General features: G+C 60.6%; 2 protein-coding genes across 8 annotated transcripts; both read left to right on the plus strand.

Moving 5' to 3' along the window:
• The first annotated feature begins 532 nt into the window (after window positions 1–532).
• Window positions 533–9,751, plus strand: PRCC (proline rich mitotic checkpoint control factor). Of its 2 annotated transcripts, none has more exons than XM_063145935.1 (7): window positions 533–1,415; window positions 3,684–3,731; window positions 4,433–5,041; window positions 5,312–5,437; window positions 6,926–7,069; window positions 7,320–7,385; window positions 8,211–9,751. In XM_063145935.1, exons 1-7 carry the CDS (start codon window positions 942–944, stop codon window positions 8,295–8,297), a joined length of 1,554 nt encoding a protein of 517 aa, XP_063002005.1. In that variant the 5' UTR covers window positions 533–941; the 3' UTR covers window positions 8,298–9,751. The 2 variants fall into 2 exon arrangements, with proteins under 2 accessions (XP_063002005.1, XP_063002004.1); XM_063145934.1 differs by having other exon boundaries at window positions 534–1,415; window positions 5,309–5,437.
• A 2,451-nt stretch (window positions 9,752–12,202) lies between these two features.
• LOC134412133 (death-associated protein kinase 2-like) lies at window positions 12,203–24,857 on the plus strand. 6 transcript variants are annotated; one of them, XM_063145939.1, is made up of 13 exons: window positions 12,203–12,298; window positions 16,729–16,803; window positions 17,267–17,403; window positions 18,470–18,691; window positions 19,546–19,684; window positions 20,437–20,566; window positions 21,361–21,409; window positions 22,011–22,037; window positions 22,584–22,736; window positions 23,133–23,178; window positions 23,695–23,784; window positions 23,963–24,049; window positions 24,239–24,857. In XM_063145939.1, exons 2-13 carry the CDS (start codon window positions 16,732–16,734, stop codon window positions 24,317–24,319), a joined length of 1,233 nt encoding a protein of 410 aa, XP_063002009.1. In that variant the 5' UTR covers window positions 12,203–12,298; window positions 16,729–16,731; the 3' UTR covers window positions 24,320–24,857. The 6 variants fall into 6 exon arrangements, with proteins under 6 accessions (XP_063002009.1, XP_063002010.1, XP_063002008.1 ...); XM_063145940.1 differs by lacking the exon at window positions 12,203–12,298 and adding an exon at window positions 15,934–15,957; XM_063145938.1 differs by lacking the exon at window positions 12,203–12,298 and adding an exon at window positions 16,011–16,050.
• The last annotated feature ends 963 nt before the right edge of the window (window positions 24,858–25,820 follow it).

A 25,820-nucleotide genomic window follows, 5' to 3' on the forward strand; every position in this document is an offset into this window, starting at 1 on the left:
CTGGCGCGGGCGGGGGCGCCTGGAGAGGCCGGCGCTCGAGCAGGAGCGCGCCGAGGAGGAGGAGGGGGGGAGCCGCGCTGCGGGGCCACCAGAGGCGGGGCTGGAGAGGGGTTCGGGGGCAGAGCCAAGCGGGGGGGGGGAGCCCCGGAGGCGGCTGAGGCCGGCGCTGTCCGGACACGGGTGCTGAGGGACGGCCCGAGGGCCTACGTGTCGTGCTTGGTGATGGGCCTCGCGGTTCACAGCCCGCCTTCCCGTATGAAATGCACCCGAGGCGGCGGATTGCAGGGGGGCGCCGCCGCGCTGGAGCGGCTGCCCGTTCAAGAGGCGGCTCCCCGCCCGCCCCCCGTGGCTTCAGCGGCGCCTGTGTGCGCTCTGTGTTTCTCGCCGCCCTCTGCATGCTCCTCGGGGCAACTTCCACGGCCAAGCCCCGCCCACCCGCTCGGCCATCTTGCGGCCTCCCCGGCTGGCCCTCCCGCTGAGCACACGAGCCGAGCCCGCGAAACGGCCGATGGGAGTTGTGGCACTTCCTCCCCGGAGGTGGTGAAGAAGGCGGGAGCGGCCCAAAACTCTGCTTCCCAGAAGCCTTCGCTCGGCAGGATGCCGGCCGGCCAATGGCAGCTTCCGGCGCGGCGGCTTCTGGGAGTTGTCGTTTCCTTGCCGTGCTTTTGCGCTGAGGAAGGAGGGGGAGGGAGAAGTTCCCCCTTCTGCTTCCACGGTGGCCGCCATTACCCGAGGCCGAGGGCGGGCGGGCGTAAGCGGCCTTGTGACGGGGAGCGGCAGCGGGAGCCCGTCCCGCTCGGGCCTCCTTGGCCTGCCTTCCGGCGGGCGGCGGCGTTGCCATGACGACCGCTGCGGCCTAGCGGGCTTCACGCTCAAGGAGCGCGGCCTAGTGCGGCGGGCGCAGCCTCGGCCTCGCGTAACACCAGCCTCGGCCCGGCGCCATGTCTTTGGTGGCCTACGCCAGTAGCGAGGAGGAGGAGGCGGCGAGTGACGCAGCCGAGGAAGAAGATGAAGAAGAGGAGGAGGAGGAGGAGGAAGAAGAAGAAGAGCCGGACGAGGACGCAGGAGGGGAGTCGGGCAGGCGAGGAGGAGGAGGAGGGGGGCGAGGGCTCTTCTCCGCCCTGCCGCCGCCCAAGGCCGGCTTCGCCTCGGCCCTGCCGCCGCTCAAGGCGGGCTTTCCTCCCCCCCTGGCCCCGTCGCCGCCGCCGCCGCCTCCCGGCGAGGCCTCTCGGCTCGGGGCCCTCCTGCCGCCTCCCCTCCTCGCTCCCCTTCCCTCTGCTGCCCACCGGCACGCCGCCGCCTTCCCGCCTCCGCCTCCTCCCGCCGCCACCCCGTCCGAGCCCGGCCTCCCCTCCAAGCCCAAGAAGAGGACGCAGCCCGTCCGGATCGCCGCGCCTCAGCTGCCCTCGGGGGACGTGAGTGTCTGGGGCGGTGTGGGGGAGCCGGGGGTCTTCAGGTCTGCTTCTCGGCCGCCCCACCCCGCCTGCATCCCCATAGGCCGCGGCCTCGGCCGCAGGGGCAAAGAAGGGCCCGTGGGCGGCGGGGGTCCGTGAGCGGTGGCAGCTCTGAGCGCGGCCTCCTGTGTTTATTGGGGCCCGGTGAGGCAGGCAGGCAGGCAGGCAGAAGGAGCCCCGCGACCCCCTGCTCCCCTCCAGCCAGCCCTGCTGGCAACTGCAGGGCTTCTGGCTCCAAACATGCATAGGGTTGCGCCCGCGAACCCAGATCCCACCTTTCTGTCAAAAATGGTGCTTCCTCAAGGCGGCATACAAGACCGCCACCCCCACCCCAAGAAAACAGAAATGCAATTAACACATTAGACGCTAATTAAACACACAAACGCCGAAGGCTTGGCTGGATCCAAATGCCTTTGCCTACCAGCGATTTATGCCTACTTGGGAGCAAGCCTGACGGAGCGGTTGCCTGTGGGTGAGGGACACGGGCTGTCTTGTATCAGAGGCCGTAGGAGAATTGCACAGGGATACAAAGTCTATGCAATTAAAGCATCAGCTGTGCAAAAGCCATTTTTAAAAATGCTAGCAGGAAACGGATGGCCATCTTGCACGTGCAACCTACAGCAGAAGCATCCAGACTTTTGGCCCTGGCTGGCGCTGAATTCATCATGCCCTTAACGTGCATTTGCACTAATGAATGGAAAGCCTGGCTAGTGAGTTTGTCTCTCTAGAAACAGAAGGAGGGGCTCCCATCAGGCCTCCTCAGGAATTGAGTTTAGCCTTCACTGCCAGTTCTGCTTCCTCCAGAGATAACGTGGGATTGCACCGCACCAGTCAGCTACTGCTGCACCATGAGCGGCTGGAGAGAGGATTACTTTCCCCCTCTGTGAAGGGGAGATGGGCTTGCACCCGGCCCCATTGCTGGCGTCTTGAGGCTGTACCACGTGAGCGTCTAGCCAGCAAACTCCACAGAAATAGTTTACCTATGTCACTTTCCCTTCAGCTTGGGGTGGCTACTGCTGCAAAAGTCAAGAGTGCTCTCGGACTTGCCAGATAAGAGTAAGGTCGTGCCCGGAAGCACTTAAAATCCATTCAGTCGTTTTTAGAACTCAAAACTGGTCCAGCGACACGCAGCGCGAGGGGTGTGTGAACTTGAGGTTTTTGCCTGGTGTTTTCCAGACTTTGGAAGTTCTTATCCAGACGTGGTTGACTTGTGCAGCTCCCCAAACTCCCAGGTAGAGGAAGATGCTTTGATACTTACAGCAGCAGCCCATGTATAACACACTGTGAGGTGACCTGAAGGTCAGAGTGCGGGGTTGAAGAAGAAGTTGTGTAGAAAAAGTTCTAGTATGTCGTCAACGTGGTGTTTGGGGCATGATATGCATGTGTGGGCAGACGGAGTAGGACTGAAGAGTGAATGAAATCACACACCCAACCACTGGAGCCTCTTCCAGACACCCCCACCGCTTTCTGAGTCTTCCCTGGGAACTGCCCACCTGTATTTAGTTTGTCTCTTGCTTTTCTGACAACGTGGAGCGCCCTCTCCTTTTGGAAGTGAAGCCCGACACCGCTCAGAGCTCTGCTCCACTGGAGGCGGGAATCCTGCATTCCGTGGCCTAGTTCCGAAACCTTTGGGACTGCAGGAGTTGTGCGTGGGGCTGTGCAGACGAGGAATGTGGTGATGTAACAGATCACCAGCCCCAGTTGGAGGTGGGGCACTTGGGCTCCTCAGCACCCTTGCCAAGCACAGCGCAAAGACAGCTGCGCACGAGAGAGGCAGTTGCAGCGCGTTCTTATCACTGAGTTGCAGCAGCAGGGAGTGGAGGAGCTCCAAGCACTTCTGGCTTCATAGCCACTGTTTGAGCAAAGACCAGTGAGACAACGCCTCATAGTTTTGTATTAACGTGCATAATCTGCTTGCAGAATTTGGGAGTGTTTAGGTCATTCCAAGCGATCCTTTGGCCATTTCCCCTCAGGTGCACTGCCCTGCTTGGGTGCACACGAGCACTTTTGGCCTGTGTAGCCCCGGGAGGCTCCTTGACTTGTTCTTCCTGCGCGGCCAAGACCAGGGGGTGTCGCACGGGTTCCCGAGCACCTGGTTTCAGTGTCTGGCCTTGTAGGTCACTGACCTGGGCTTGCAAAGGAAACCCAACACCCACCTTGACAGAGAGACGGCTTCTGTTTAAAGCTGTCAGGTGAATAAAGGCCTTTTCTTTTCTCTCTCCCTCTCAGTCGGACTCGGAGGAAGATGAGCCGGCGAAGAAGCAGCTTGCCTTCCAGGTGAGGACCTGTTTGGGTGGCGTCTCTGTAAGGAACGGAGGTCGCCGCCTTGTTTCGGAGGAGGAGGCCTGGCTGCCCTGGCCAGGGCATGCTTGAGCTCAACGGGTCTGCAGGAGAGACCGACATCCCGGTCCTCTAGGTGATTGGTCCGGTGGTTTGATTGGCCACGTTGGGCTCACAAAACCCCACGATGAGACCACTGACTTCTCGCTCCACCTGCCTGACTTGCTTCCCAAACATGAACAGGTGCACCTGAGATTCACCAGCACAAGAGACAGAATGCAACGATTTTAAGGACAGGCCCCACTCAGTGATAGATTTACAAAACTTTACCAAGTCTTTTGGGCTTCAAGAATTAATATAGGGCTTGTGATCCCTGAAACTTCTCACAGGCCACATAACACAATGTGGTACCACAAAATAAACATTTATTGCTCAAAGAGTATTAGATAGCAGCAGAAATGCCCAGCGTAAGGAGGCAACCTGGTGATGTAGCCGCTCTGAGCAGGAGTGCTGCAGTCAGCCAGGGAACATCGTGGCCTCACGTGGACGGGCGTTTTTATAGGCTGCAGCCTTAGGGAGGGCAGGCAGGCAGGCCCAAGCTGTGTGGGGCGAGCTCCAGCCGGAGGGAGGGAGGGAAGACCAGGTGAAGAAAGACACACACGCCCTCTTCTCACCTTGCCACTTTGTCTTTGTCACAGGGCCACAGCGAGGGGTCTGGATTGTCTGCTCTGCTTCCTCAGCCCAAAAACTTGACTGTGAAAGAGACAAACCGGCGGCTCCTGCCCTACGCTTTCTCCAGGAAAGCAGCTGAGAGCGCCCCGGAGGCCAAAGGCCCGGCAGCTGCTGCGGCGACTGCCTCCAAGCCAAAGCCAGCGCTCAAGGCCGCCTCTGCCGTGACGACCACTCCTTCCCCATCCGCCATCAAGGCAGCGGCCAAGAGCGCCGCCCTGCAGGTGACTAAGCAGATCACCCAGGAGGAGAACGACAGCGACGAGGAGGTGACCCCCGAGAACTACTTCTCTTTGCCCAGTCGGAGCGAGCCGCCGCCGCCCCCCCGGAGCCCCGAGGGTTACATGTTCTCTGGCCCGGTGCTGCTGGACGACCTGCCCCCCGGGACAGAGCCGGGGCCTGAGCCCGAAGGCCAGGACGCTGCCACCGCCAATGCCCCGCTGGAATTCAAGACGGCACCAGGTTCGAGCTCTGCTCCGCATGGCTGGGCACCGAAGCCCGGGGAAGACTACGGAAGCCAGCCCTACTCTCCGTATCCTGGCTACAGCAACGCGGGCGGCACCGGTGCTTATTACCAGGTGAGAGCAGAGCCCTCGGCTTTGCCTTGGAGATGACGCTCCTTCTCGTGCTGGTGGCTTTGATTTCGGAATCCCCGTAAGCGTCTGGGGCCGACAGAGCATGTGGGGAAGGAAGGGGCTGTGCGGGTTAGAGGGAGCCTGGGGTTGGTGGGGGAACGCTGTGAGGGGAGTGGGAGTGGGAGTGGGAGTGCGGGCAGGCAGGGAAGCTTGGCCTTGGGGTCGTTTCCTCTTCTGTTGAGAGGGTCCCTGTGCTTTGTGTCTCTTCAGCAGGAATACTACGGCAGCGGCGGTAGCGGCTACTACCAGGAAAGCGACCTGGCACTGGGGCCGCCCCAGGGGATGAGCAGCGATGCTGCCGCTGCCCCTGCCACGGCCTCCTTCATGGACGATGAAGCGGTGAGCAGCTGCTCTTGAGTGCCGTGTTGCCGGAGGCTGCAGTCTCCTGGGGGCACAGGGGCTGGTGGTGGTGGTGGTGGTGGGCCTCGCCAGCACTTGGGAGGCCGGTCTTCTACACGTGGCGGGGTCTTTCTTGTGTGGAGGCACGTCGTGACAGACCCCAGAACGTGGCTTACACGCTGGCTGGTGGACGAGCTCGAGCGGCCCCACGCAGGGGGTGTGGCCTTTGCAGAATGCGGTGGGCCTCTTGGCTTTTAGCTTGCATTAACTCGGGAGTGAGCTGAGCAGGGACCTTCTGCACGGAGCCCGTGGGCAGGATGGGGCCCTCCGTGGTGGGGCTTCCGTCCGCTGCCTCCTTCCCTTCTCAGCTCTTCTGTTAAAGGAGAGAAGTAGGAATGCTTTTGCGGCCGCTGGGGGTTCCTGAGAAGATCTGTTGGCTATACCTCTGCTAGCCCGTATGGTTGTGTCGGCCCTGACGCTGGAGTGCTTTCCGGATGTTTCCGCTCGGGCTCAACCTCAATAGGCCCTGGGATTAGTGGAATTAGGGGGAACTGAGCGCCCTGCTGTTTGCCTTCCCTCACTTCTGCTGAGTCTGGAACTGGATTATTCCCTGGGTTGTTGCATTCTGGTGGCAGAGAGGAAAAGGCGGCGCCTTCCTGGGGTGCTCACTGTGGCCGCCTCAGGGCCGAGAAAAGCCGGATATCGCTCGTATAGCTCAGCTGGATTTGGGCCAGGCCTGTCAGAAACTCAGAGGGGGCGGTGTCATGGGGTGTGCAGCTAAAGCCTCCCCTCTTAGCTTTCTGCAGTCAGTCATTTAAGACAAATGTGGAGAATTGGAATGAGAAATGTGGAGGTGCTGAAATCTCCCCATGGCTCTGGGTGGGGGCCCCTCAGAAGCGCCTCCTCTTCCGCCATCTCCTTGCTATTAGGTCTGCAGTCATTAGCTGCCCTTCTCGTTTTGCACATGGACAACTGGCCACGGAGAGCCCAAGGTTCATTCTTGTTTGCCTCCCGGGTTCTAAACCTTCATGATGGGCTCCAGATTCCTCTGCAGCTGTGGGAGCAAGAAACAAAATGGCAAGAGAGCCCTGAACACCTTATAGGTTTATTGCATTTTTGTACCACCCGATAGCCCAAACTCTCTGAGCACTTCACCGAAAGTTGCAGTGGCTCTCCGTGGTGCAGGAGAAGTCTGTGTGCGCATGTGTCACATGCTGGCTTGCCTGCTCTGCTCATTCTTCTCAGGCTCAACCGTATCCAGGAACCTCTGCTGCTCCTATTTCTTAGGCTGTGCGGAGAACACTCAGCTTTGGCTGAGTCGGGGGCCTTCCTTGGGGTGGGTGCAGCGCTGCGCGCCGTGCGTCGTGGTAGAAGGCCAAGAGCCACGAGGGTTGCCGTGGCTGGATCCCGGTCGGCTCTTGAGGGTCTGAGAGAGACCCAGTCGCCGCTGCCGCCACAGCCATTTTTCTCCTTCAATCCCTTCCTTAGTTCAAGCGTCTCCAAGGCAAGCGGAACCGTGGGCGGGAGGAGATCAACTTTGTGGAGATCAAGGGGGACGACCAGCTAAGCGGCGCACAGCAATGGCTGACCAAGTCCTTGACGGAGGAGCAGAACATGAAGTCATTCAGCAAGGTGAGCGGCCTCGGGGCAGGGCGTCATCCCACGCCATCCCTCTAGCGGGTGGGAGCTCTCCTGCTCAAGGCTTGAGCCCCCACGCCTGGTGCTGGACAAAAAGGCTACAAACGAAATGCCAAGAGGCACGTTGTCCCGAGGGTGGGCTTGGAGCGAGGGGGCCGCTCTATGTCCTCGGAGGGAAGCGTTGCCTGCTCCCGTCTGCGCAGAGGGCGCCCGAAAGAGCTTCTGATCCTCTGTTTTACTCCAGAAAAAGGGGGAGCAGCCCACAGGGCAGCAGCGGAGGAAACACCAGATCACGTACCTGATTCACCAGGTGAGGAGGCTCTCTGCCTGGCCGTGCTTCTGCATCTCCCCCACCCACCCCGCTCCCCTAGTCTGTCCTGGTCCAGCCTTGCTCAGTCTCTGTTCCCGCTGGTCACAAAGAGGCACTTCTGTGCCCACCCTTCTTCCCCACTGCTGTGAATGCTGTTCCGCAGTAGCCTCCTGGCTGGCCGGCCTTCCCCTGTCAAAAGCTCCTGGCTTTTGTCATCCTTGGAGCTCCCCCAAGGGGTCTCTGCCTGGGGCTCAGGGTTGCTGCCCTCTTCTGCCCGAACTCAAACCCCCAAACAGTGTTTCTGTGGCTGGACAAGCCTGTGGGTGTTCTGGAAGGCGCGGGAGGCTGAGTGCCGTGGTTGGGTGCCTGAGGCTCAGTTGGCAAGCTGACGGCCTTGGTCCAGGCTTTCTCTGTCCTGTCCCAGGAGGAAGGCGGGATCTTGCCCCTCTTCGTGCTCAGCCTTGCCCTGTGGCGTGGGTCACTTCCTCCGCTCTGAGGCCCGTGCAGCTGACGGCATTCTTGGGAAGTAGGGCGGGTGGGGGGTGGCTTCTTGACTCTCTGGTGCCCCCGCAGCGGGCCTTCATGTGGGCACACTGGGGTGAGGCAGGGGTGGCCTCCGCTCCGAGTCCTGTGTTTGGGTGGGACGCTGGAGAAGGTATGATAGATAGATAGATTTTTATTATGCGGTCACAGACCCAACAATCATTAATTTAAAACTATAAAACCACCGTCATTTGTTCATTATACGAACAGGCTAAAAGAGCTATGATTCTGCCTCTCACCTGCCAACCACCCTTTTCTTTTTCCTTTCCTTTCCTGGGGCAGGCGAAAGAACGAGAGCTGGAGCTGAAGAACACCTGGGCTGAAAATAAGCTCAGTAGGCGTCAGACGCAGGCAAAGTATGGCTTTTAGGGCCCCTCCTCTCCCTCCTCCTGCCCCTGTGGCTGGCCAGCCTAGGCAGTCTGCAAGGCCCCAGCCCCTGTGGGGCACAGAGAGGCGGCAGTGGCAGTGTTGACACTCAGCTCGGAGCGGTCTGTCTGGGCGTAGCCAACGCTGCTGGCTTGGCGAGGGGTGTTTGGCAGGGCGCAGCTGGAGGAGGCCGAGGGACCCGTCCTGCTCAAGTCCGTGAACGTGGCACCCTGTGGGCCCACCGCCTGGCCTGGCTCTCCTCTGACGCTTTCCCTTCCCGGTAGCCACCAGAACCCGGATGACGCCTGACTCGGGCTGGACGCCAGCGTTGCTCCCTGCCTCCTGCCCCCCCTGGAACTGTCCGTCTGGTTTGGGGCGGGAGGCGCCGCTTGATAGTCCAGGCAGCCCCAGCTTCCCTGGTCGTGGCAATTCTCCTTTGGGTGGGGGCAGGCATTGCCCCGAGTGCTCTGGCTAGTTGCTCCCTGTTCCCAGTTCTTTTGAAGCATTTGTGTCTCTGTGTGTTCCATCCCGTGCCTCTCTTCTCCTCCCTGCCCCCCCACGCCCCATATCGAGGAAAGTTCTCGTTTTCATGGATTAGTGGCGGCGGCAGCTCCGTTCTCGTCTGAAAGCTGTTTGGACGGCATCCCTGGTCTCCATTCCTAAACAACAGTGTTCAGGATTTCAGTGCAAAATGCTACTGGAAGTTAACCTACGTGTCCCCCTCACCCTCTCCGCCCCCCACCCTGCCCCCCGTGAAGCCATAAGGACCCAGCACTGTTCAGAAGACTTGGGTTGAGCGCTTGTGGAATCCATGTGCTTCCAGGAGACCCATTGCTGCGCAGGCTGTTGCAGCTGACGGCGAACGGATCTTGGCCCAACTTTGGCAGCCCCTTTGCTCTACCCTTCCAACCAAAAAGCAAAAGTTGCCTCGCCTGTGAATTTACCTTTCTTGGCTCAAATTGGAGTGTCTCTAAAGGGGGGGGAGACGTCCCCCCTTGTAACTGTGTTGTGTTTCCTCTGTAGCCGCTCCCCCCACCCTTCCAATTCAGTATGAGAGGGGCCTCCCCGAGGGAAGCACAGGCTGGAGCTAGGGGACCCTCCCGTGCCCCCCCCGAAAGCCCCCTCGGCCTGCCCTCCTGCTCACATGTCCCGTTCCCCCCCCCCCCCCCTTGGGTTGCTGTTCTCACCACGGTTCAGATTGCAGCCGTCTCTTTTTGGAGGATGCCACCCTTGCTGCAAAGTTGATGGGTGAATTGTGTCTGTATTTAGGGTTGGTTTTTTGTTTTGTTTTTCTAAATCTAGTTTATTTCCCTGGATATTTTAGTACTTAGGAAAGCCTCCTCTTCTTCTTTGGAATATTCCAAAATAAAGCTCTCATTCAGTAATTTATTCGCATTTTATGAAATTGTCTGGAACGAGATTTTATAAAGGAATAAAACTTTTAAATGAACTTGTAACCACCCATCTCCTCCCCCTCTCTCTCAGAGCATTTTAGTTATGGGGTGTGGTGTGCAAAGAATGGGGGCGGGGGTGGGGGCGGTGAGGCCCCTCCCCTAAAGCCCCATGGCTCTTTCCCAGGCGGCTTGGGGGCCTGGAACAGGTAGGAGCTTTCCCCATCCTGCCTTCGGAGGCTTGCAGTCAGGAGCGGGGCCTTTCCCTGCTGCCCGCAACAGGCATGAAGCCTGGGGTGTGTGGGGGGGACTGGGGGTGTCCTGGGGCCTCATCACTTATGACAGCCACTTACAGTCACTTATGGTCGAGACTTGAATGTAGCACAAACTGGATCCCCGGCTTCCATTTCTTTCCGGGAAGGGGGGACTTAAACAACAGGAGGGAAATGGCTGCGTGGAGTTAATGTTGATTAGAGGCAGGGCACCTGGTGCCCTCCAAATGTTGGCGGCATCCTTCGCCATTGGCCGCGCTGGCTGAGGCTGATGGGACTTGTAGTCCAAAACTTCAGGCTGGCACCAGGTTGCCTCTCTGTTAACAGGCCACGGCTACAGGGGGAGGGACCAGGGGCCGATGCCTTGGCAGAAGCCAGCAGGGCTTAAATGGAAGAGGGCTACCCTCTGTCATTCTGGCCTCCAGGCCCCTAAGGGCCACGTGGCAGCTGCTACTGCCCCCGAGGGGGGAGTTGGGGGCCTAAAGAGAAGCCCTTGAGGTCGAGAGCCACACTGGGCTGCAGGTGTCCTCAGGACTCCGCTCTGGGGAGACCTGGCCTGGTTCATTTCCGGTGGGCCTCCTGTGCCAGAAAGTGCTGCTCCTTCTGCCTGGCCGTCTAGCAGGTCCTGGGGCCGGTCGATGCTGAGGGTGGGCCTGTGCTCGGTTGCTCTAAAACAAATGTGTGTCCGCCTCTCGTTTCAGTTGACATCCTCCCTGCCCTTTGGAAACGGCCTGAGCAGAAGGCTGCCTTCTGGCCCGGGCAGCCACGGTTCCTCCAAGGAAGGCTGCTGGAGGGAGGCCGTCGCTCGCTCTCTCCTCCCGCCCGCTCGGGGCCTGAGGAAGCTCCTGTTATCACCAGCCCTCCGCCTTGCCCACAGATGTCCTGGGGAGCTGCTGCTCTTCCTGCCTGTTCAGATAAGGAGCCTGGGCCAGAGGTGTGTGGCAGCCCCAGGCCGGCTGCCTGAAAACAGCTCCTCTCCAGCACGGGGCCAAAGTGCCGCTAGGTGACAGCACTGCGGGGGGGGGAGGGGGAGGGGGACTGCCTCTCCCCCCTCCCCCCAGCACTTTCCTTCTTTGCCTGCTGGAGTGGGAGGGGCGGACCAGCCTGATGCTGTGCGGGGCTGGAGCTCTGGAGAAAGAAGGCCCTGTGGGCGAGTGCTCTCCACGGCTGGGGGAGAGGGAAGCCGCCTTGGCCTGTGTCTCCTCCCCTCCCTCCGCTTAGCAAGGACAAGAGCAGAGCAGAGAAGGAAGGAGGGCCTTTAGCACCTCCCTCCTGCTTCATCTGCCTCTAACGGGCTGGGAGATCATAGAATAGCGGAGTTGGAAGGGGCCTACAAGGCCATCCAGTCCAACCCCTTGCTCAGTGCAGGAATCCACCCTAAAGCATCCCTGACAGATGGTTGTGGGAGGGAGAATAGGGTGCTTGGCGTTGGCCCCAGAAAAATGTCGCCTCCCTCGTGTGTGTTCCATATTCTCAAAGGCTGCTGCTTGAGATTGCTGGGCCTGAATGTTAGAATGGGCAGGTCCAGATGGCTGATGGCCGCGGCCTCTGAGCAAACCCTTTGGGCTAAGTGGAAGGCGGATGGCATCGAGTAGTGAGCTTTGTGGGCTTCATTTCTGCAGACTTCAGGGCTGTGTCCTCTCTCCAGCAGCAGCAGCAGCAGCAGCAGGCCCCGTGCCTCTGGACACCCTGGCAGGATGTGAAGGCCGTCCTTCTTGGCGCCCACCCTGCTGACTGTCCCTGCCATTTTGCACCCTTGAGCGGGAGAGAAGCCTCTCCTCGGATCCATCTCCTGTGGGAACACCGGCCCCCTGCCCTGCTCGTGGGAAGGCGCTTGGCCGGAGCCCGGCGAGGTGGGCCTGCTGGTGTGGCAGGGGCCTGGCGGAGCCCCTGGGGTGGGGGTGGGGGTCTTGTGTCCCTCCGGAGGTGGCTGGACTGCAGCTGTCCTCCTGGCTTGCCTTTGGCTACGCTGCCTGGGGCTGATGGGCGCGGTAGGGGATGCCAGCAGCCCACCCCGTCTGAGCGAGGCCTCGCGGGGGTCGCGCCTTCCAGCAGCGCCTCGAGCCCCGGCGGCGCTGCTGACGCCCGCCCTGTGGCCGGCGGCGTGTGCGTGCGCGAGCGCGAGCGCGCCTCCCCGCCCCGCCCGGGGTCCCCCGGAGGCGCCCCCGCCGTCCGGCCCAGACGCGGCGCGGCTCCTCCTCCTCCTCCTGCTCGTCCTGCTGCTGCTGCTGCTCTGCGCGGAGCCTCTGGCCGAGGGAGGCGAGCCGCGCCAAGCGGAGGAGGCTGCGCCGGGCGCCGAGAGCCCCCTCTGAGGCGGACCGCAGCCGTCGAGGAGCTGCAGGTACCCGCGGCCGAGCCCGGGCGCGCCGCGTGCTGCTTTGCGCGCGCTGCCCGCGGGGCGCCTGAGGGAGAAGCCCGCCAGGCAGCGAGGAGGAGGAGGAGGAAGCCGGAGGGCCCGGCGCCCCTCGCCGCCGCCGCCGCCGCCTCTGGGTGTTCGCGGCCCGGACCCCGCCCGCTTGGGGGTTGGGTGGCCCCGTGCCATGACCGGCGGTGGCGGTGGCGGCGCCGAGGGCAGGGTCCGGTGGGGAGCGGGCTGCGGGCGGCTTGGCTTGGGGCGGGGGGAGAGCTGGACGCGTCGCCTGCGGGGTGGGGGCGGGGAGAGGGACCCCCGCTTCTCTCTCTCACCCCCCCCCCGCGGAGTGCGGGGCTCACGCGGCGGGTCTGATCCGGGCTGACTGGCGCGATGGGGGGGGGGTGCTGGCCATCGGTCCTGCGGAGAAAGGGAGGGGCCGTTTCGGGACCTGTGGGCACGTTTGGCTCTTTGAGGTCCTGGGCACCACCACCACCACATGGCTGTCATGGGAGGCGTGGCCAGGGGCCGTCGTCACCTGCCCCAAAGGCTGAGATCACAAGGCCAAGGTGGGCCTAGCCCCGTCGCACCCTTTGAGCCCCACACTTTTCAGCACCAACAGAATCAAAGGGTTCATTACAAAATGTGGGAGGCGCAGGGCACCTTTTCGCGTGCCAAGGAAAATCCCTGTGGGCACCACGTTGCCCCCCCATCTCTGGTGCCACTGCAGGAAGGCCCTGCCTGCCTCTGGGGGCCTCCGGGGTGAGGGATAAACGCTCGGGGCCACATCTGGAGAGGTTTGTGCGGTGTGTGTGGAGGACGAAGGAAGCAGCCCTCCTTGAGGGAGTTCAAGTATGACTCAACTTGCAAACACGGTGGCAGATCTCCCAGCCATCGGCAGAGCTTGGCTCCCTGCGCCAGAGGGTGGGACGTGTTGGGAAAGGACAAGATCTCGTCCTGCCCAGACTCAAGAGGTGCGGGGGCGTTTTCCTGGCATCCGCCCAGGTGATGGGAGCCCAGTGTGGAGCGAGGGCCCCTCCGTCCTCCCCTGCCCCGGGACAAGAGGCCCACTGCTCAGCGCTGATGATGGTGCTGCTTATATCTCCTTTCCGTGGGAGGGGGTGGGGGTGGGGGTGGGGTGGGGCATCTCTACGTGTCCTGCTTCTGCCGCGCCTGTTTGTGCCTGAACCCCCTCAATGGCGCCTTGGCCTGCCTGGAACGCGAACCATGCCAGGAATCCAGCCATTGCAACATATTTTTTTGCAGCGCTTTAAGCATCATCTCCCTCTGCCTCCCTTCTGCATTTAATAAGGCATTTGTTCTTTGTGTTTAGGCTTTAAAAGTCCTACTGGGAAATAATAAATGAGCCCCCAGAGCATGTGCTTGAAGCAAGCGAGCGATGCTCCAGTTTGGGAAGGGATTTGCCCACTGAGGCCTGACTGAATGAGGCCACGGATTTGGCACGATGATTCATGTGGTGGGCTCCCTCCTCCTCCTCCTCCCCCCCCTGTCTGTGAGTGTGTGTGTGCGTGCGTGCGTGCGCTCACAAGAGGCTGACTTTTCCTTGTCCAGCTGCAGCGCTGAACAAAGTCAGTCCCTTTGAGTCTCTCCCATAATCTCGGAGAGATGCTTTTCCCTTGCTGAATCCTGAGCTCTGATGCTGTGGACGGCGCTGCCTTTCCACTGTGGCCAGCGGCACATCAAAGAGCAGTTCAGGAAACTTTGCTTATCGCATGGGCTTTTCCGGGGGGGGGGGGCGTGAAGCCAGGCCAGTCTTCATTCCTGCAGGCCCTTCGTCTTCCTCCCTCCCTCCCCCCCCAAACCATTTCTTGCACCTCGTCCATTGCACCTCCCGGTCTCCGCCTGCTTCTGTTTCTGTTGCCTTGGAGATGGCTTTTCTCATGCGCCTGCGTGGCATTTCCCCACTCAAATCACCCTGGAGATGGTCGGGCACTCTGCCCCTTGCCAGGCTGCCCTGCCGCCCCCCCTTGATCCTCTCTCTTTCCAGCCCCCCCCCCCCCGCCCCGCAGAGGCCACGCTGGCTGTGGTCCAGGCCTGAGGCGCCCAGCTCTCCGGCTCTTCTCCTCTCTCCCCCCAGTGGGTGCTGGGGCCCGTTAGGTGCCCCTGGGCAACCGCATTGCAAGCACTGATCACATGGGGTGCTGCCCACCCCATGTGCATTCAGGCTGTGTCCAAAAGGCCCCAGGGATGGGATCAGGCCTTGCCCTCTTCCCAGAGCACGCAAGACCCTGGCCCTGTTGGTTTCCAGACAAGATATTCCTCTTTGCCAATGGAAGCTGTTCCGCTTTTTAGCACAGGGAAACTTGGGGGCCCAAGACTCGCCTGGCAGAGGGCAACGGCTTGCGTGTGGCGCATTGGCTCACCAGCCCAGCACAGTGACAAGTTTCCAGATCCTCCCTCGGTCCCGGCCCCACAAGAGGTCGGGGTCTCGTGGGAGGGGGCGTCGTGCGGTAGTGAGCAAGAGGCCTGTGGCATCAGCAGGCCCTCCTCTGAAGTCCATCAGTTTCTTTTTGCCAGGTATTTAAAGTGTTTAAGTTATTGATCGGTTTGTTGGTTGAAGAGGTGTTGCTATTTAATTTGCTTTTTAGTGTGTAATTGTATGGGTTTTATTATATTGGGTTTGCTTTTGATGTTGTGGATGCCGTCCTGGGATCCTATGGATGAAAGGCGGTTTGTAAATTTAAATCACCTACATCACCATTAGAGGAGAAGGTTGATTAACCATGAGAGGCAAATGGAGCCTCCATGCTCAGAGGCAAGATACCTGACAACGCCCGTTGCAGGGGCGGTGGAGGGCTGTGCGCCTGTCCTCTTTAAGTAACCTGCTTGACCACTGTGGGATGCTGGACAAGAGGGACCCTCCCGGGCCTGATCCAACTTCAGGGCTCTTCTTACACTCTTGCCTTGCAAGAGATGAGCTGCAGGAGCTGAACCCGTTCACGAAGGCAGCCGCCCTGTGGCTGCCAATGACTGTCCTCCTCTGCTGTGCTCGTGGCGTCACACTTGCTGCATTGAGCAGCTTCCCCCCCCTACACACACACACACACTTGCTGTGAAGGCTGGAGAGCAAGGGTCATGCCGCGCGAGGCTCGCTTGTTTGCTGGGCCTTGCAGGTGCCACCACCGAGGAGCGCGTGGCGGTTGCGTACTGCTCTTCCTTCGGCCTCCGGCAAGCTCTTCCTGTTGCTCTCCCCACGTCTCTCTTCTCCCACCAGGGCGATCCGAGTCATCTCAATATCTGGCCGGCCGCAGGGGGGCTAGGGAAGTGGTTCTGTGGGGGGCTGGCCATGGAGGTTGGGGAACTGGAAGGGGGAAGGGAGAACGTTTAGGCGCAGGTGCCACCACCGAGGAGCGTGTGGGGGTTGCGTACTGCTCTTCCTTCGGCCTCCGGCAAGCTTTTCCTGTTGCTCTCTCCGTCCTCCTGTGCACGCCTCTCTCCACGCCTCTCTCTCTCCCCCCTTCTCTCTGCCTGCCGGGGGGAGGCTGGAGCCTCTGGACTGAGAAGCTCCATACGTCCATGACTGCCCCTTCCAGCTCTTTGGGGACTCGGCCGCCCTGTGGCCAGGGGGGAGCCTCTCGCCTCCTCTCCAGCGCTGCTGCTGCTGCTGCTCTTCCCCCTCCTCCCTCTGGGTGAGGCTTTGGGGAGGCTCCTTGGGAGGGAAGGAGGTGGCTTCCTTCCTGGTGGCATGAGGAAGTGAGCGCCCGGGCCATGAGGCACAGATGGTACTGAGGGGGCTGCCCCCCCCAGCTCAGCAGCAGGTGCCCCTCTGCCTGGCAGGGAGGGGGGAGGGGGAGTCCTTCTGTTCTCCGGGAGGGGTGTGTGGGAGACTCCCTTGATCTTATCCTCCCCCATGAGCTGCCGGAGAGTGGAGCCCCCCCCCCGCCCCAATCAGCTGAGCAGCAAGGGAGAAAGCTGCGTGGGGCTCGGAGGAGGAGGAGGAGGGTGACAAGGCAGTGCGAGGGGGTGCAGAGGGGCTGGGCTGTGGCGGGGGGGGGCTTCCCGTTGTGTGCCCTGGTGTTTGATCGTCCTCCGGAGGGAGGGGGCAGATTCTGTGCGCCTGACCAGGTTGACAGAGACCCCAAATGAGGAAGTTGTTTCTCTCTCTGGCAGCTTGTGCTGGGTGGCCCCTCTGGGCGGCCCCTGGGAGGAAAACAGACCCCCCCAAGGCAGGGGGGTGGGGAGGCAGGGGTCTGGTTTGAGAGAAGGGGGCGGGGGGCGTGTCAGTGAGCGGGCCTTTCCCCCTCTGCTCCGTCACCTCTTCCCCCGGAGGGCGGTTCTGGCAGGAGGAGCAGGCGCTGGTCAGTTTGGGGGTGTCTGGAGAAGGGGGCGATGCCTAGCCCTGAGTCGGACTCTCCAGGGGCCCCCTGCAGCGGAAGTGACGTCTCCCCTTCTTTGTGCAGCTGATGGCCAAGGATGGCGGCGGAGCCACGCTCCTGCCGGGCGGCCAGGCAGGGAACCCAACTGCAGAGGCCCAGGTGAGAGGGGCAGGTGGAGGCTGCAGGTGAGGGGGGGGATGGGGGAAGGGCCTCTCTCTCAGGCTGCTTTCGACCTGCCCACCCCCCACCCCCGCAAGTGCCACCCGTGTGAGGCAGGAAGGCCGTGTGTGTCAGGCTCCCTCCGGGTCCCTCCAGGGAACAGGTGCACGCGCCGGCTGGCCGGCCTTTAAAGGGATGCCGCGAGCCCCGCTGTGTGTCTCCGTGGGCGCTCTCTCTTGTGGGGCTGGCCGTGGGATACAGAGGCGGCACCCACCTTCGTCAGCCAAATTCCTGGCCCACCTCCTATACGTGGGGAAAAGGGCACCTGAGATGCCTGTCCCATGCAGGCCGCGGCACCCACAGGCTGTCGCAAGGAAAGCACCCAGAAAGCGGAGATCCCCCCTCTCAGGGGAGGTCTTTGGCTTCAGCCTCCTCCCCCCTCCCCCCCCCACGTTATCTTCAGCAGGAGACGCCGTGTAGCCTGGAGGATGACGACGAAGTTTTTGTGAAGACAGATGGCCAAGCGCCAAGCCCCAGGGCAGCCACATTCCGTCACGGCAGTGTGGAGGAGCTGTATGAGCTGCTGGAGAAGCTGGGCAGGTGAGGACCCCAGAGGTGGGGGGGGGGCAAGGGAGCAGAGAGGCTCCTCCTCCTCTCCCTGGTTTGGAACCCCGTCTGAGTCTTGCCTCGCTGGTAGCGGGGGATGTCCATGAAGCCAGGAGGGAGCGCCTGCCTGCCTGCCTGGCTGCCCACTGGGCCTGGCCAAACGCCTCCAGGAAGCCAGCCGCCGGCCACGAACCACAGCAGCAGCAGCAACAACAGAGTTAATTAATCTATGGCCAGTAGCCTTCGCTGGGCCTGCGTTCTTCCCCTGTGAAGTGTCCCGTGGAAGGGGCTGTGGCTCAGTGGCCGGCAGAGGCCCTGCCTGGCCTGCAGAAGGCCCTGGGTTCTCTTCCCAGCAGCCTCTCCGGAGAGACCACAGAAGAAGTCCTGGAGGGGGGAGGGCCCCCCGCGGCTCCTGCCCGTCTGGGTGGGGAATGCTAGGTTGCTTTGGACTAGGGTGACCCTATGGAAAGGAGGACAGGGCTCCTGTGTCCTTTCACAGTTGCATAGAAAAGGGGATTTCAGTAGGGGTCCTTTGTACGCATGTCGCACCTGGTGAAATTCCCTCTTCATCACCACAGTTAAAGCTGCAGGAGCTATACTAGAGGGAGCAGATTTAAAAGAGGGCAGGGCTCCTGCAGCTTTAACTGTTGTGATGAAGAGTACATTTCACCAGGTTCCCCATATATACAAGTGACCCCTGCTGAAATTCCCTTTTCAACACCACTGTTAAAGATCCAGGAGCCCGGTCCTCCTTTCCATGGGGTCACCCTAGTTTAGACCCAGGGGGGCCTGGCTCAGGATCAGGCCGCTTCTTTTGTTCCAGACATTTCCCTAACGCCTCTTTGGTCTTGCCTGGAGGAGGGAAGATGGGGGGGCAGGCCTCCTCTTCCGGTAGTGCCCCACGCCTCCTCGCCGCCTGAGGAAGGGAGGAGGAGCCTCTCTCTTCCTTCACAGCAGGTATCCTGCTGTCAGCTTCGGCCTGGCCGGGCGTTTGGGGGCTGTTTCCCCTCCTCTGCCCCGCCCCGACGGCGCGTCTTTGCCTCCCCCTCTTCCCGTCCAGCGGACACTTTGGGGTGGTGCGACGCTGCCGGGAGCGGAGCACGGACACCTTCTACGCTGCCAAGTCCGTGAAGGTGCGGAAGCGCAGGGGCAGCCGGCTGGGCCTGGACCGGGAGCAGGTGGAGCGGGAGGTCAGCATCCTGCAGCAGCTACGCCACCCCAACGTCATGTACCTGCACGACGTCTTCGCCAGCAAGGCCGAGACGGTCTTGATCCTGGAGCTGTGAGTGCCGTGAGCCAGCAGTGGGGGGGGGGGGCGATGGCCGTGGGAGGGGGGCGACCTACCCTGCCCCGGAACCCCCTTTGGCAACCAGCGCCTGCTTCGCCCTCATGCGGCCAGGTTGGCCCCGCAGAGGCTCAGGGCTCCAGAAAGAGCAGGAGCGGCCGAGACCCCCACCCCCACCCCCCCTGCGCCCCAGACGGAGCGGTCACGGAAGGTTCTGCCCCAGAGGGTCTGCTGGCCTTTCAGGTGCCCCAAGACCCTTCGTCGTTCACCCGCTGGAAGAGATTCAGAGGAGGAGGAGGAGGAGGGTCACGGCAACGGGGCTGGGAGAGCGTCAGGCAGCCCCCCCTCCCCGCCTTGCCAGGGTGAATTTATGCTCAGCGTTTAAAATAGTCCCCAGGGCCAAAAACAAATAAAAACCAGTTGGAAACACTTTAAACACAAAGCATAAAAATTCACAGTTCACTTCCCAAGACAGGAAGCAAAAGGGCCCAAAGGTTATTTTAGGGGAAACCAGTGGGTGGGGGGGGGGGAGGGGGAGTTGCAGCCTTGCCTTGGAGTGGGGGGGGGTCAGGGTCAGGGGGCCCCTGTGTCCCCTCAGGGCACCTGAGTGCTGTGGCCCAGGTGAGGGAAACCAAGGGGGCTCAGGCAGTGCCAGGCAGCATGAAATGCCCCCCCCCCCCGAAAATCTCGCCTTCTGTTCGTGCCCTGCCCCCAAAGTGCTCAGAATCTAAATGGTGGGGCAGGGCTGGGCTGGGATTGGGGGGCCGGGGGTTTCCCACGGCCTTGCCCCCCCCGGATGCTGTGCTGCCTCACCTGCCCCCAATCCACCCCTCCCCCCGGTCTCTCCTCAGCATCCACGGGGGCGAGCTCTTTGACTTCATTGCGGAGAAGGAGATGCTGACGGAGGCCGAAGCCATCCCGTTCTTGCAGCAGATCCTGCTGGGCGTGGCCTACATGCACTCCCGCCACGTCACACACTTCGACCTCAAGGTACCGGCTTCCCGGGTCCCGGCCCAGCAGCCCTCTTCGCCCTGGTGACCCGCTCCGACTCCTGGCCCCGCTCTTCCTGAACAGGGGCTTCGGAGAAGCTGCCCCACAGGAAGGCCTTTCCCCCAGGACGCAAGAGGGGGCTTCCTTTCCTCCGCCAGGGTCAGCTCCGACCCCCGGACGCCAGAGCGCATGCAGAGTCCTAGCTGCCGTGTGTGTGTGAGCCAGGAGCCGCCTCGGGGGACGGTTTCAGTCTCCGTCTCCTGCAGGAGGCCAGCCATGGGTCGGGGAGGCGGGTGCAGCCTGGGCCTTTCTGTGTTGAAAGGGAGCGCCCAGGGAGCGCCTGGAGAGGAGCTGCAGGGGGCAGAAGATGCCTCCGGGCCCCACTTGGCGGCTTCTTCACCAGGGGCGTGTGGCACCTGGCCAGTCCACTGTGAGAAACCGGGTGTGCGCCAGACAAGGTGGAGCCAGGGCCGTTGCCGGGGATGGAGCCCCCTGCTTTGCCCCCTGACGGCCCACAGGAGGTGGGCCTGCGTTCCCGTTTTGGAGACTCTCTGTCCGCCTTCCGGCCTTGCTGTGCTCAGGCTGCGGACGTCCCAGAGACGAAGGCTTTTCTCTCGGATGCCTCCCACAGCGCTCCTAGCTGGGAAGCGGCTTCTTGAAATGCTGGAGGCAAGCTTGTGAGTTGCGCAGGAGTCCTCTTTCGGCCCAGCGTGTGCGCCGGGGGCCGCTTGAGTCCTTGCTGTCTTCCGCAGCCGGAGAACATCATGCTGTTTCAGAAGGACGTCCCCAACCCCACCATCAAGATCATTGACTTTGGCCTGGCGCAAAAGCTGGAGGAAGGCGCCGCCTTCAAAAGCCTGTGTGGGACCCCGCAGTACATTGGTGAGTGCCCGGGAAGCGCCGGGCTCCTTCGCTGGAGCTGCACACGCGCCCGGCCCCTGGCGACCCAGCAGCGGGGGCTGACTCCGGCCCAGCGGAGTCGCCAAGCGTGGGGCTGGGAGAGAACGGGGGGCGCGTTTCCTCGTGGGCGCCTGCTGCTGCCGCTGCTGCTGCTGCCGCCCTCCGTCCCTCATTCCGCTGCCGCCGTTACCTGTTCCCTCCTCAGTCCCTCTGTTTGAAAGTAATTAGAATGTATTAACAGAAGTAATTGAGTATAAACCAGCGCCAGGGTTTCCTCAGTTTCCTCAGCGCATACGGTTACAAGGGCTTCTTCGCCTGTTGGTTTCTGTAAGTCCTTTCTTAAAAGGCCCCGCTGTAGAATTCCACTCTCTGTATGCTCCAAGGATCTTTATTACCCACCCAGTGTCTCGCTGCCTCTGGCGCGCTTCAGAGACTCACCCACTTCAGCTGAGACTCCATGGAGGGAGGAGCTCCATTTCCCCAGCTCCTCCCATTCCCACACAGCCAGCCAATCCAAGCACCCCCCCCCCACCGTCCAATCAGCACTCAGGCATTCACACACACACTCACACACAAACACACACACACCTTCTGTTCCTCCTTTCCTGACCTGTAAATACAAATTGCAAGAGCGTTGCAGCCTCTTACTTCCTGGAACCTCATGCATAATATAAACAATAACCTGGCAGATACTGACATTGACGGCATATGAGGCCGCTGAACATCCCAGTGATCCCACCCTGTGTGTCCCCTTTCCCAATGTCCTCCTTCCTCAGCTCCCGAGGTGATCAACTACGAGGCTCTGAGCTCAGCAACCGACATGTGGTAAGGGGGTGCCCTTGCTGGCGTCGTGTCTCTGTCAGCATCGGCCTGGTCCTGGGCGGGTGGGGGGAGAGTGCCAGGCCACCCAGGGGGCTGTCACCTCCAGGTGTGCTCCCCCTCCCTCCCTCTCCCTCCCTCTCCCTCCCCCTTCTCCCTCTCTCCCTCTCCCTCTCCCCCCTCTCTCCCCCTCCCTCTCCCCCCTCTCTCTCTCCCCCTCTCCCTCCCTCTCCCCCTCTCTCTCTCCCTCCCCCTCTCCCTCTCTCCCCTCTCTCTCTCCCCCCTCTCCCTCCCTCCACCTCTCTCCCTCCCCCCTCTCTCTTCCCCTTCTCTGTGGTGCATTGCAGCTGTCCCTCTGTTGGGCCTTGGGCTGGCCTCTGACCCGTGAGGAGAGACGTCTCTCCCTGCCCCCAGAGGTTGGAAGCCCCCCTTCCTCCCTGCCCCTTCCTCTGTCGGTGGACCCTCCCTCGGCATGATCCACCTAGGAGCACTTCCTGGTTGGGTGTTAAGCAGAGCTGGTGCCTAGTCAAGGACCGCCTGTGGTCATGCCAGCACAAACCAGGTGCCACAAGACTCTGATCTTTGTCTGCCTCTCTTCCTCCTCTAGGAGCATCGGTGTCATCACGTACATCTTGTAAGTACCCAGACCCTTTTTATACTTGGGGATTTGGGGTGGGGATTGTGATGCTCCAGGCCAGCTAGGCCCTCCAGGGCTGTTTGTAGCACTTTTAATTCCTTTTGTCCTCAAAGCTCTGGAGGAGAAGCAAATAATAAGGGGAGACAATCCAGTAGATAAGAGAGATGATGATGATGATAAAGTCCAGGAGAGGACGGATGGACGGTCAAAGGGCCAACTCTTCCACTCCTCAATGCTGCCACGTACCTTCCTGATAGTGACAGCACTGGTGGAATGTGGGAGGGAGGGAGACCTGGAGCCAGGGAGCTGCCACCAAAAAGACCCTGCTCCACCTGTCGTCATTACCCACTTCTAGAGTTACTTTAAGGATAATGTCAATTTGTAATTGAGATGTAAAACGTATGCAGGTTCCCTTCAAGGTTTAAAATGCATTAAGAATGATTCTGAGAAATGCCCCCACTTGGTCTGGTCTGAACCGTCTCTTGCCTGATTTGTGCTGAAGAACCCTCCCTCTCCTTCCCCCCTTCCCTGCTGCCTCCCCAGGCTGAGCGGCATGTCCCCCTTCCAGGGGGAGACAGATGCAGAGACCCTCTCCAACGTCGTCTCTGGCACCTATGAGTTTGAGGAGAAGTATTTTAGCCAAACCTCCGAGATGGCCAAGGACTTCATCCAGCAGCTCCTGGTGAAGGATCCTGGGTAACGTACCACACCCCGTGCCCTTCTCGTGCATCCTGACATTGCTAGGAACGGCTGGGCTGAGGGCTGGATTGCCTCTTCCGCTTGCCCACCTGTGAAATGTTCGCAAGGGCTAGTGAGAGATGGCAGGGCTCGCTCTCGTGCCCGGGAGAGCTGGGGGACCGCTCAGGGCCCGGCACGGTGGGAGCCACGCATGGGTGGGGAACATCGTTGCCTTCTCGTGGCAGGAGGGGCACGCCTGGGCCGGGGAGGATGCTTGGCCTGTGTCACCCACCGCCCCCTCCCCTTCTCCTCCTCAGTGGCCACAGGGACCCGTGCAGAGAGCCCGGGGCAACGATGCCTCTGCCCGCACGGGAGGGCTTGGAGTAAGAGGGGAAACATCCTTCTGTGTTTCAGGAGCCGAATGACTGCAGCAGAGTGCCTCATCCACCCATGGATCAAGGTGGGAGCCTAGGGTGGGACGTGAAGGGGCGGCTGGCCTCCTCCTCCTCCTCCTCCTCTTCCTCCTCCCATGGCTGCGAGGGGAGCATGGCCCGCCCCTCATGCCCACGGATATGACCACGCTGCAGGGGAGGGGGTTTCTGCCTCAGAGAAGCAGCCATTGCCACACACGCTCCACCTGCTCAGCCCATTGCCATGGAGGTGAGGCAGGGGAGGGGGTCAAAGGGGGGCCGGCACCGCTTCTAGAGCCCCCCTCCCCAACCAGGTGCCCTTTGGATGTCAGCATGGCCGATGGTCAGGGGTGATGAGAGTTGTATTCCCAACCATCTGGAGAACACCAGTTTGGGGAGGGAGCTCTCAAGATATGCGCAGCCCTCCTCCCTCTTGAAGGCCTCCTCGTTCCCACCTTCACCACCCCCCCCCCCCATATCTCGGCATGAGCTGATGAGGGCCGGGAGGGGCAGGCGTGTTTGAGGGCAGGCTTGGACTCGCAGGCGTCTCCTTTCTCTTCTTCCAGCCCCTGAACCGGAAGCAAGCCGTGAACCGGAGCCGTTCCTCCATCAACATGAAGAACTTCCGCAAGTTCAACGCCCGCCGGAAGTGGAAGGTAAACGGAGCGGTTGCGCTGAGGCATCGGCCTCCGCTGAGCCGGCTTGAAAGGCTCAGCCTCGGCGGCCAGGGGGAGCGGCTCCTGGACCCAGGCTACAGCTGGGGGGCTGTTCTTCCTGCCAGAAGCTGGGGGGACGTCTCCAGCTGCTGCAGCGTGCCTTTCCTGTCCCCTTCAGCTCTCCTACAACATGGTGTCCGCGTGCAACCGCCTGTGCCGCATGCGCCTCTTGTGCCAGCAGAGGAGAGAGGAGGAGGAGAACCTGGTGGGTGCCGGTGACTGGGTGATGACGGGCATCTCGCCTGCGGGTGGGAGAGGCGACTGTCCCCTTGGCGTGGCTCAGCTGTCTTCCCAAGCATGCAGATGGGCCGCTGCTGGCAGTCCTGCCCCGGCTCTGCCTCCTCCCCGCCCCGCCCCACCCCGCCCCTTCACTTGCCTTTTCTCCCCCAAACAGCGCGATTGTGAGAGTGACCAGGAAGACAGTGCCAGCAGCCCTGTGGCTCTGCTCCGCCGACGAAGAAGCATCTGCTCCTGATCCTTGGAGGCTGAAGATTTTGCTCATCTGAATGGCAAAGGGAAAAGACTCAAGCTGCTCATGAGCCGACGAGTGCATGGCAAGGAGCCTGCCCCCCCCCCAGACGCTCCGGCCTTCCAGGACCAGCATGTTGGTTGTTGCATGAGAAGGAGGAGGAGGGGAGGCTGCGGACATGGATTATGTGGGCAAAAAGGAGTCCAGTGTTAAATCGGCTCCCCTGTACCATCCAGTATGTTTAGCTATCTCAGAGCTCAGCAGGCTCCACTTCTGAGCCCACCCCCACCCTCACAACCTAGCATGCAATCTCTAGAATCAGCACTCCTTTACTCGTGTTTTAATGAGGGGGGGTTGCAACGCAGCCACTTGTGCCTTTCTGGTGGGGGTGTTCACTGCAGAACTTTCCCAGCCCTTTCTGCTTACTAGGGAATAGACACCGCCGCTTCCTCTAGGGGTTCATGACAAGTGAAGCCTTGAGTGTCTGCCTGATTTTAATGTTGTAATATATTTTCAAAGAAATAAACATATAACAATTCCTGTAGCTTTGTTTGTTTTGTATTTTACTAAATACTCTTCAAGTTGAAATACATGAACCCTAAATAATACTGTAGTGAAGTACTCAAGAGTCAACTAATAGATTCTCCAGGATAGTACAAGGCCTTTAAAAAGGCCATTGAAATGAACAGGCCGCAGTTCCCATTTGCGGCCACCAGAGGGAAGCAGAGTATATGGATTTTAAATAGGCCATTGAAATGAACAGGCCGCAGTTCCCACTTTTGGCCACCAGATGCCAGCAGAGTATATGGATTTTAAAATGCCATTTGAAATGAACAGGCCGCTATTCCCAGTGGTGGCCACCAGATGCCAGCAGAGTATATGGATTTTAAAATGCCATTTGAAATGCAGGCTGCTATTCCCAGTGGTGGCCACCGGGGGGCGGCAGAGTATATGGATTTTAAATAGGCCATTGAAATGAACAGGCCGCAGTTCCCACTTTTGGCCACCAGATTCCAGCAGAGTATATGGATTTTAAATAGGCCATTGAAATGAACAGGTCGCAGTTCCCACTTTTGGCCACCAGATGCCAGCAGACTATATGGATTTTAAATAGGCCATTGAAATGAACAGGCTGCTATTACCAGCGGTGGCCACCAGATGCCAGCAGACTATATGGATTTTAAATAGGCCATTGAAATGAACAGGCCGCAGTTCCCACTTTTGGCCACCAGATGCCTGCAGAGTATATGGATTTTAAATAGCCCATTGAAATGAACAGGCCGCAGTTCCCACTTTTGGCCACCAGATGCCAGCAGACTATATGGATTTTAAATAGGCCATTGAAATGAACAGGCCGCAGTTCCCACTTTTGGCCACCAGATGCCAGCAGAGTATATGGATTTTAAAATGCCATTTGAAATGAACAGGCTGCTATTCCCAGTGGTGGCCACCGAGGGGCGGCAGAGTATATGGATTTTAAATAGGCCATTGAAATGAACAGGCCGCA

Source organism: Elgaria multicarinata, chromosome 21, assembly GCF_023053635.1.
Source record: "Elgaria multicarinata webbii isolate HBS135686 ecotype San Diego chromosome 21, rElgMul1.1.pri, whole genome shotgun sequence".
NCBI classification, from domain to species: domain Eukaryota; kingdom Metazoa; phylum Chordata; class Lepidosauria; order Squamata; family Anguidae; genus Elgaria; species Elgaria multicarinata.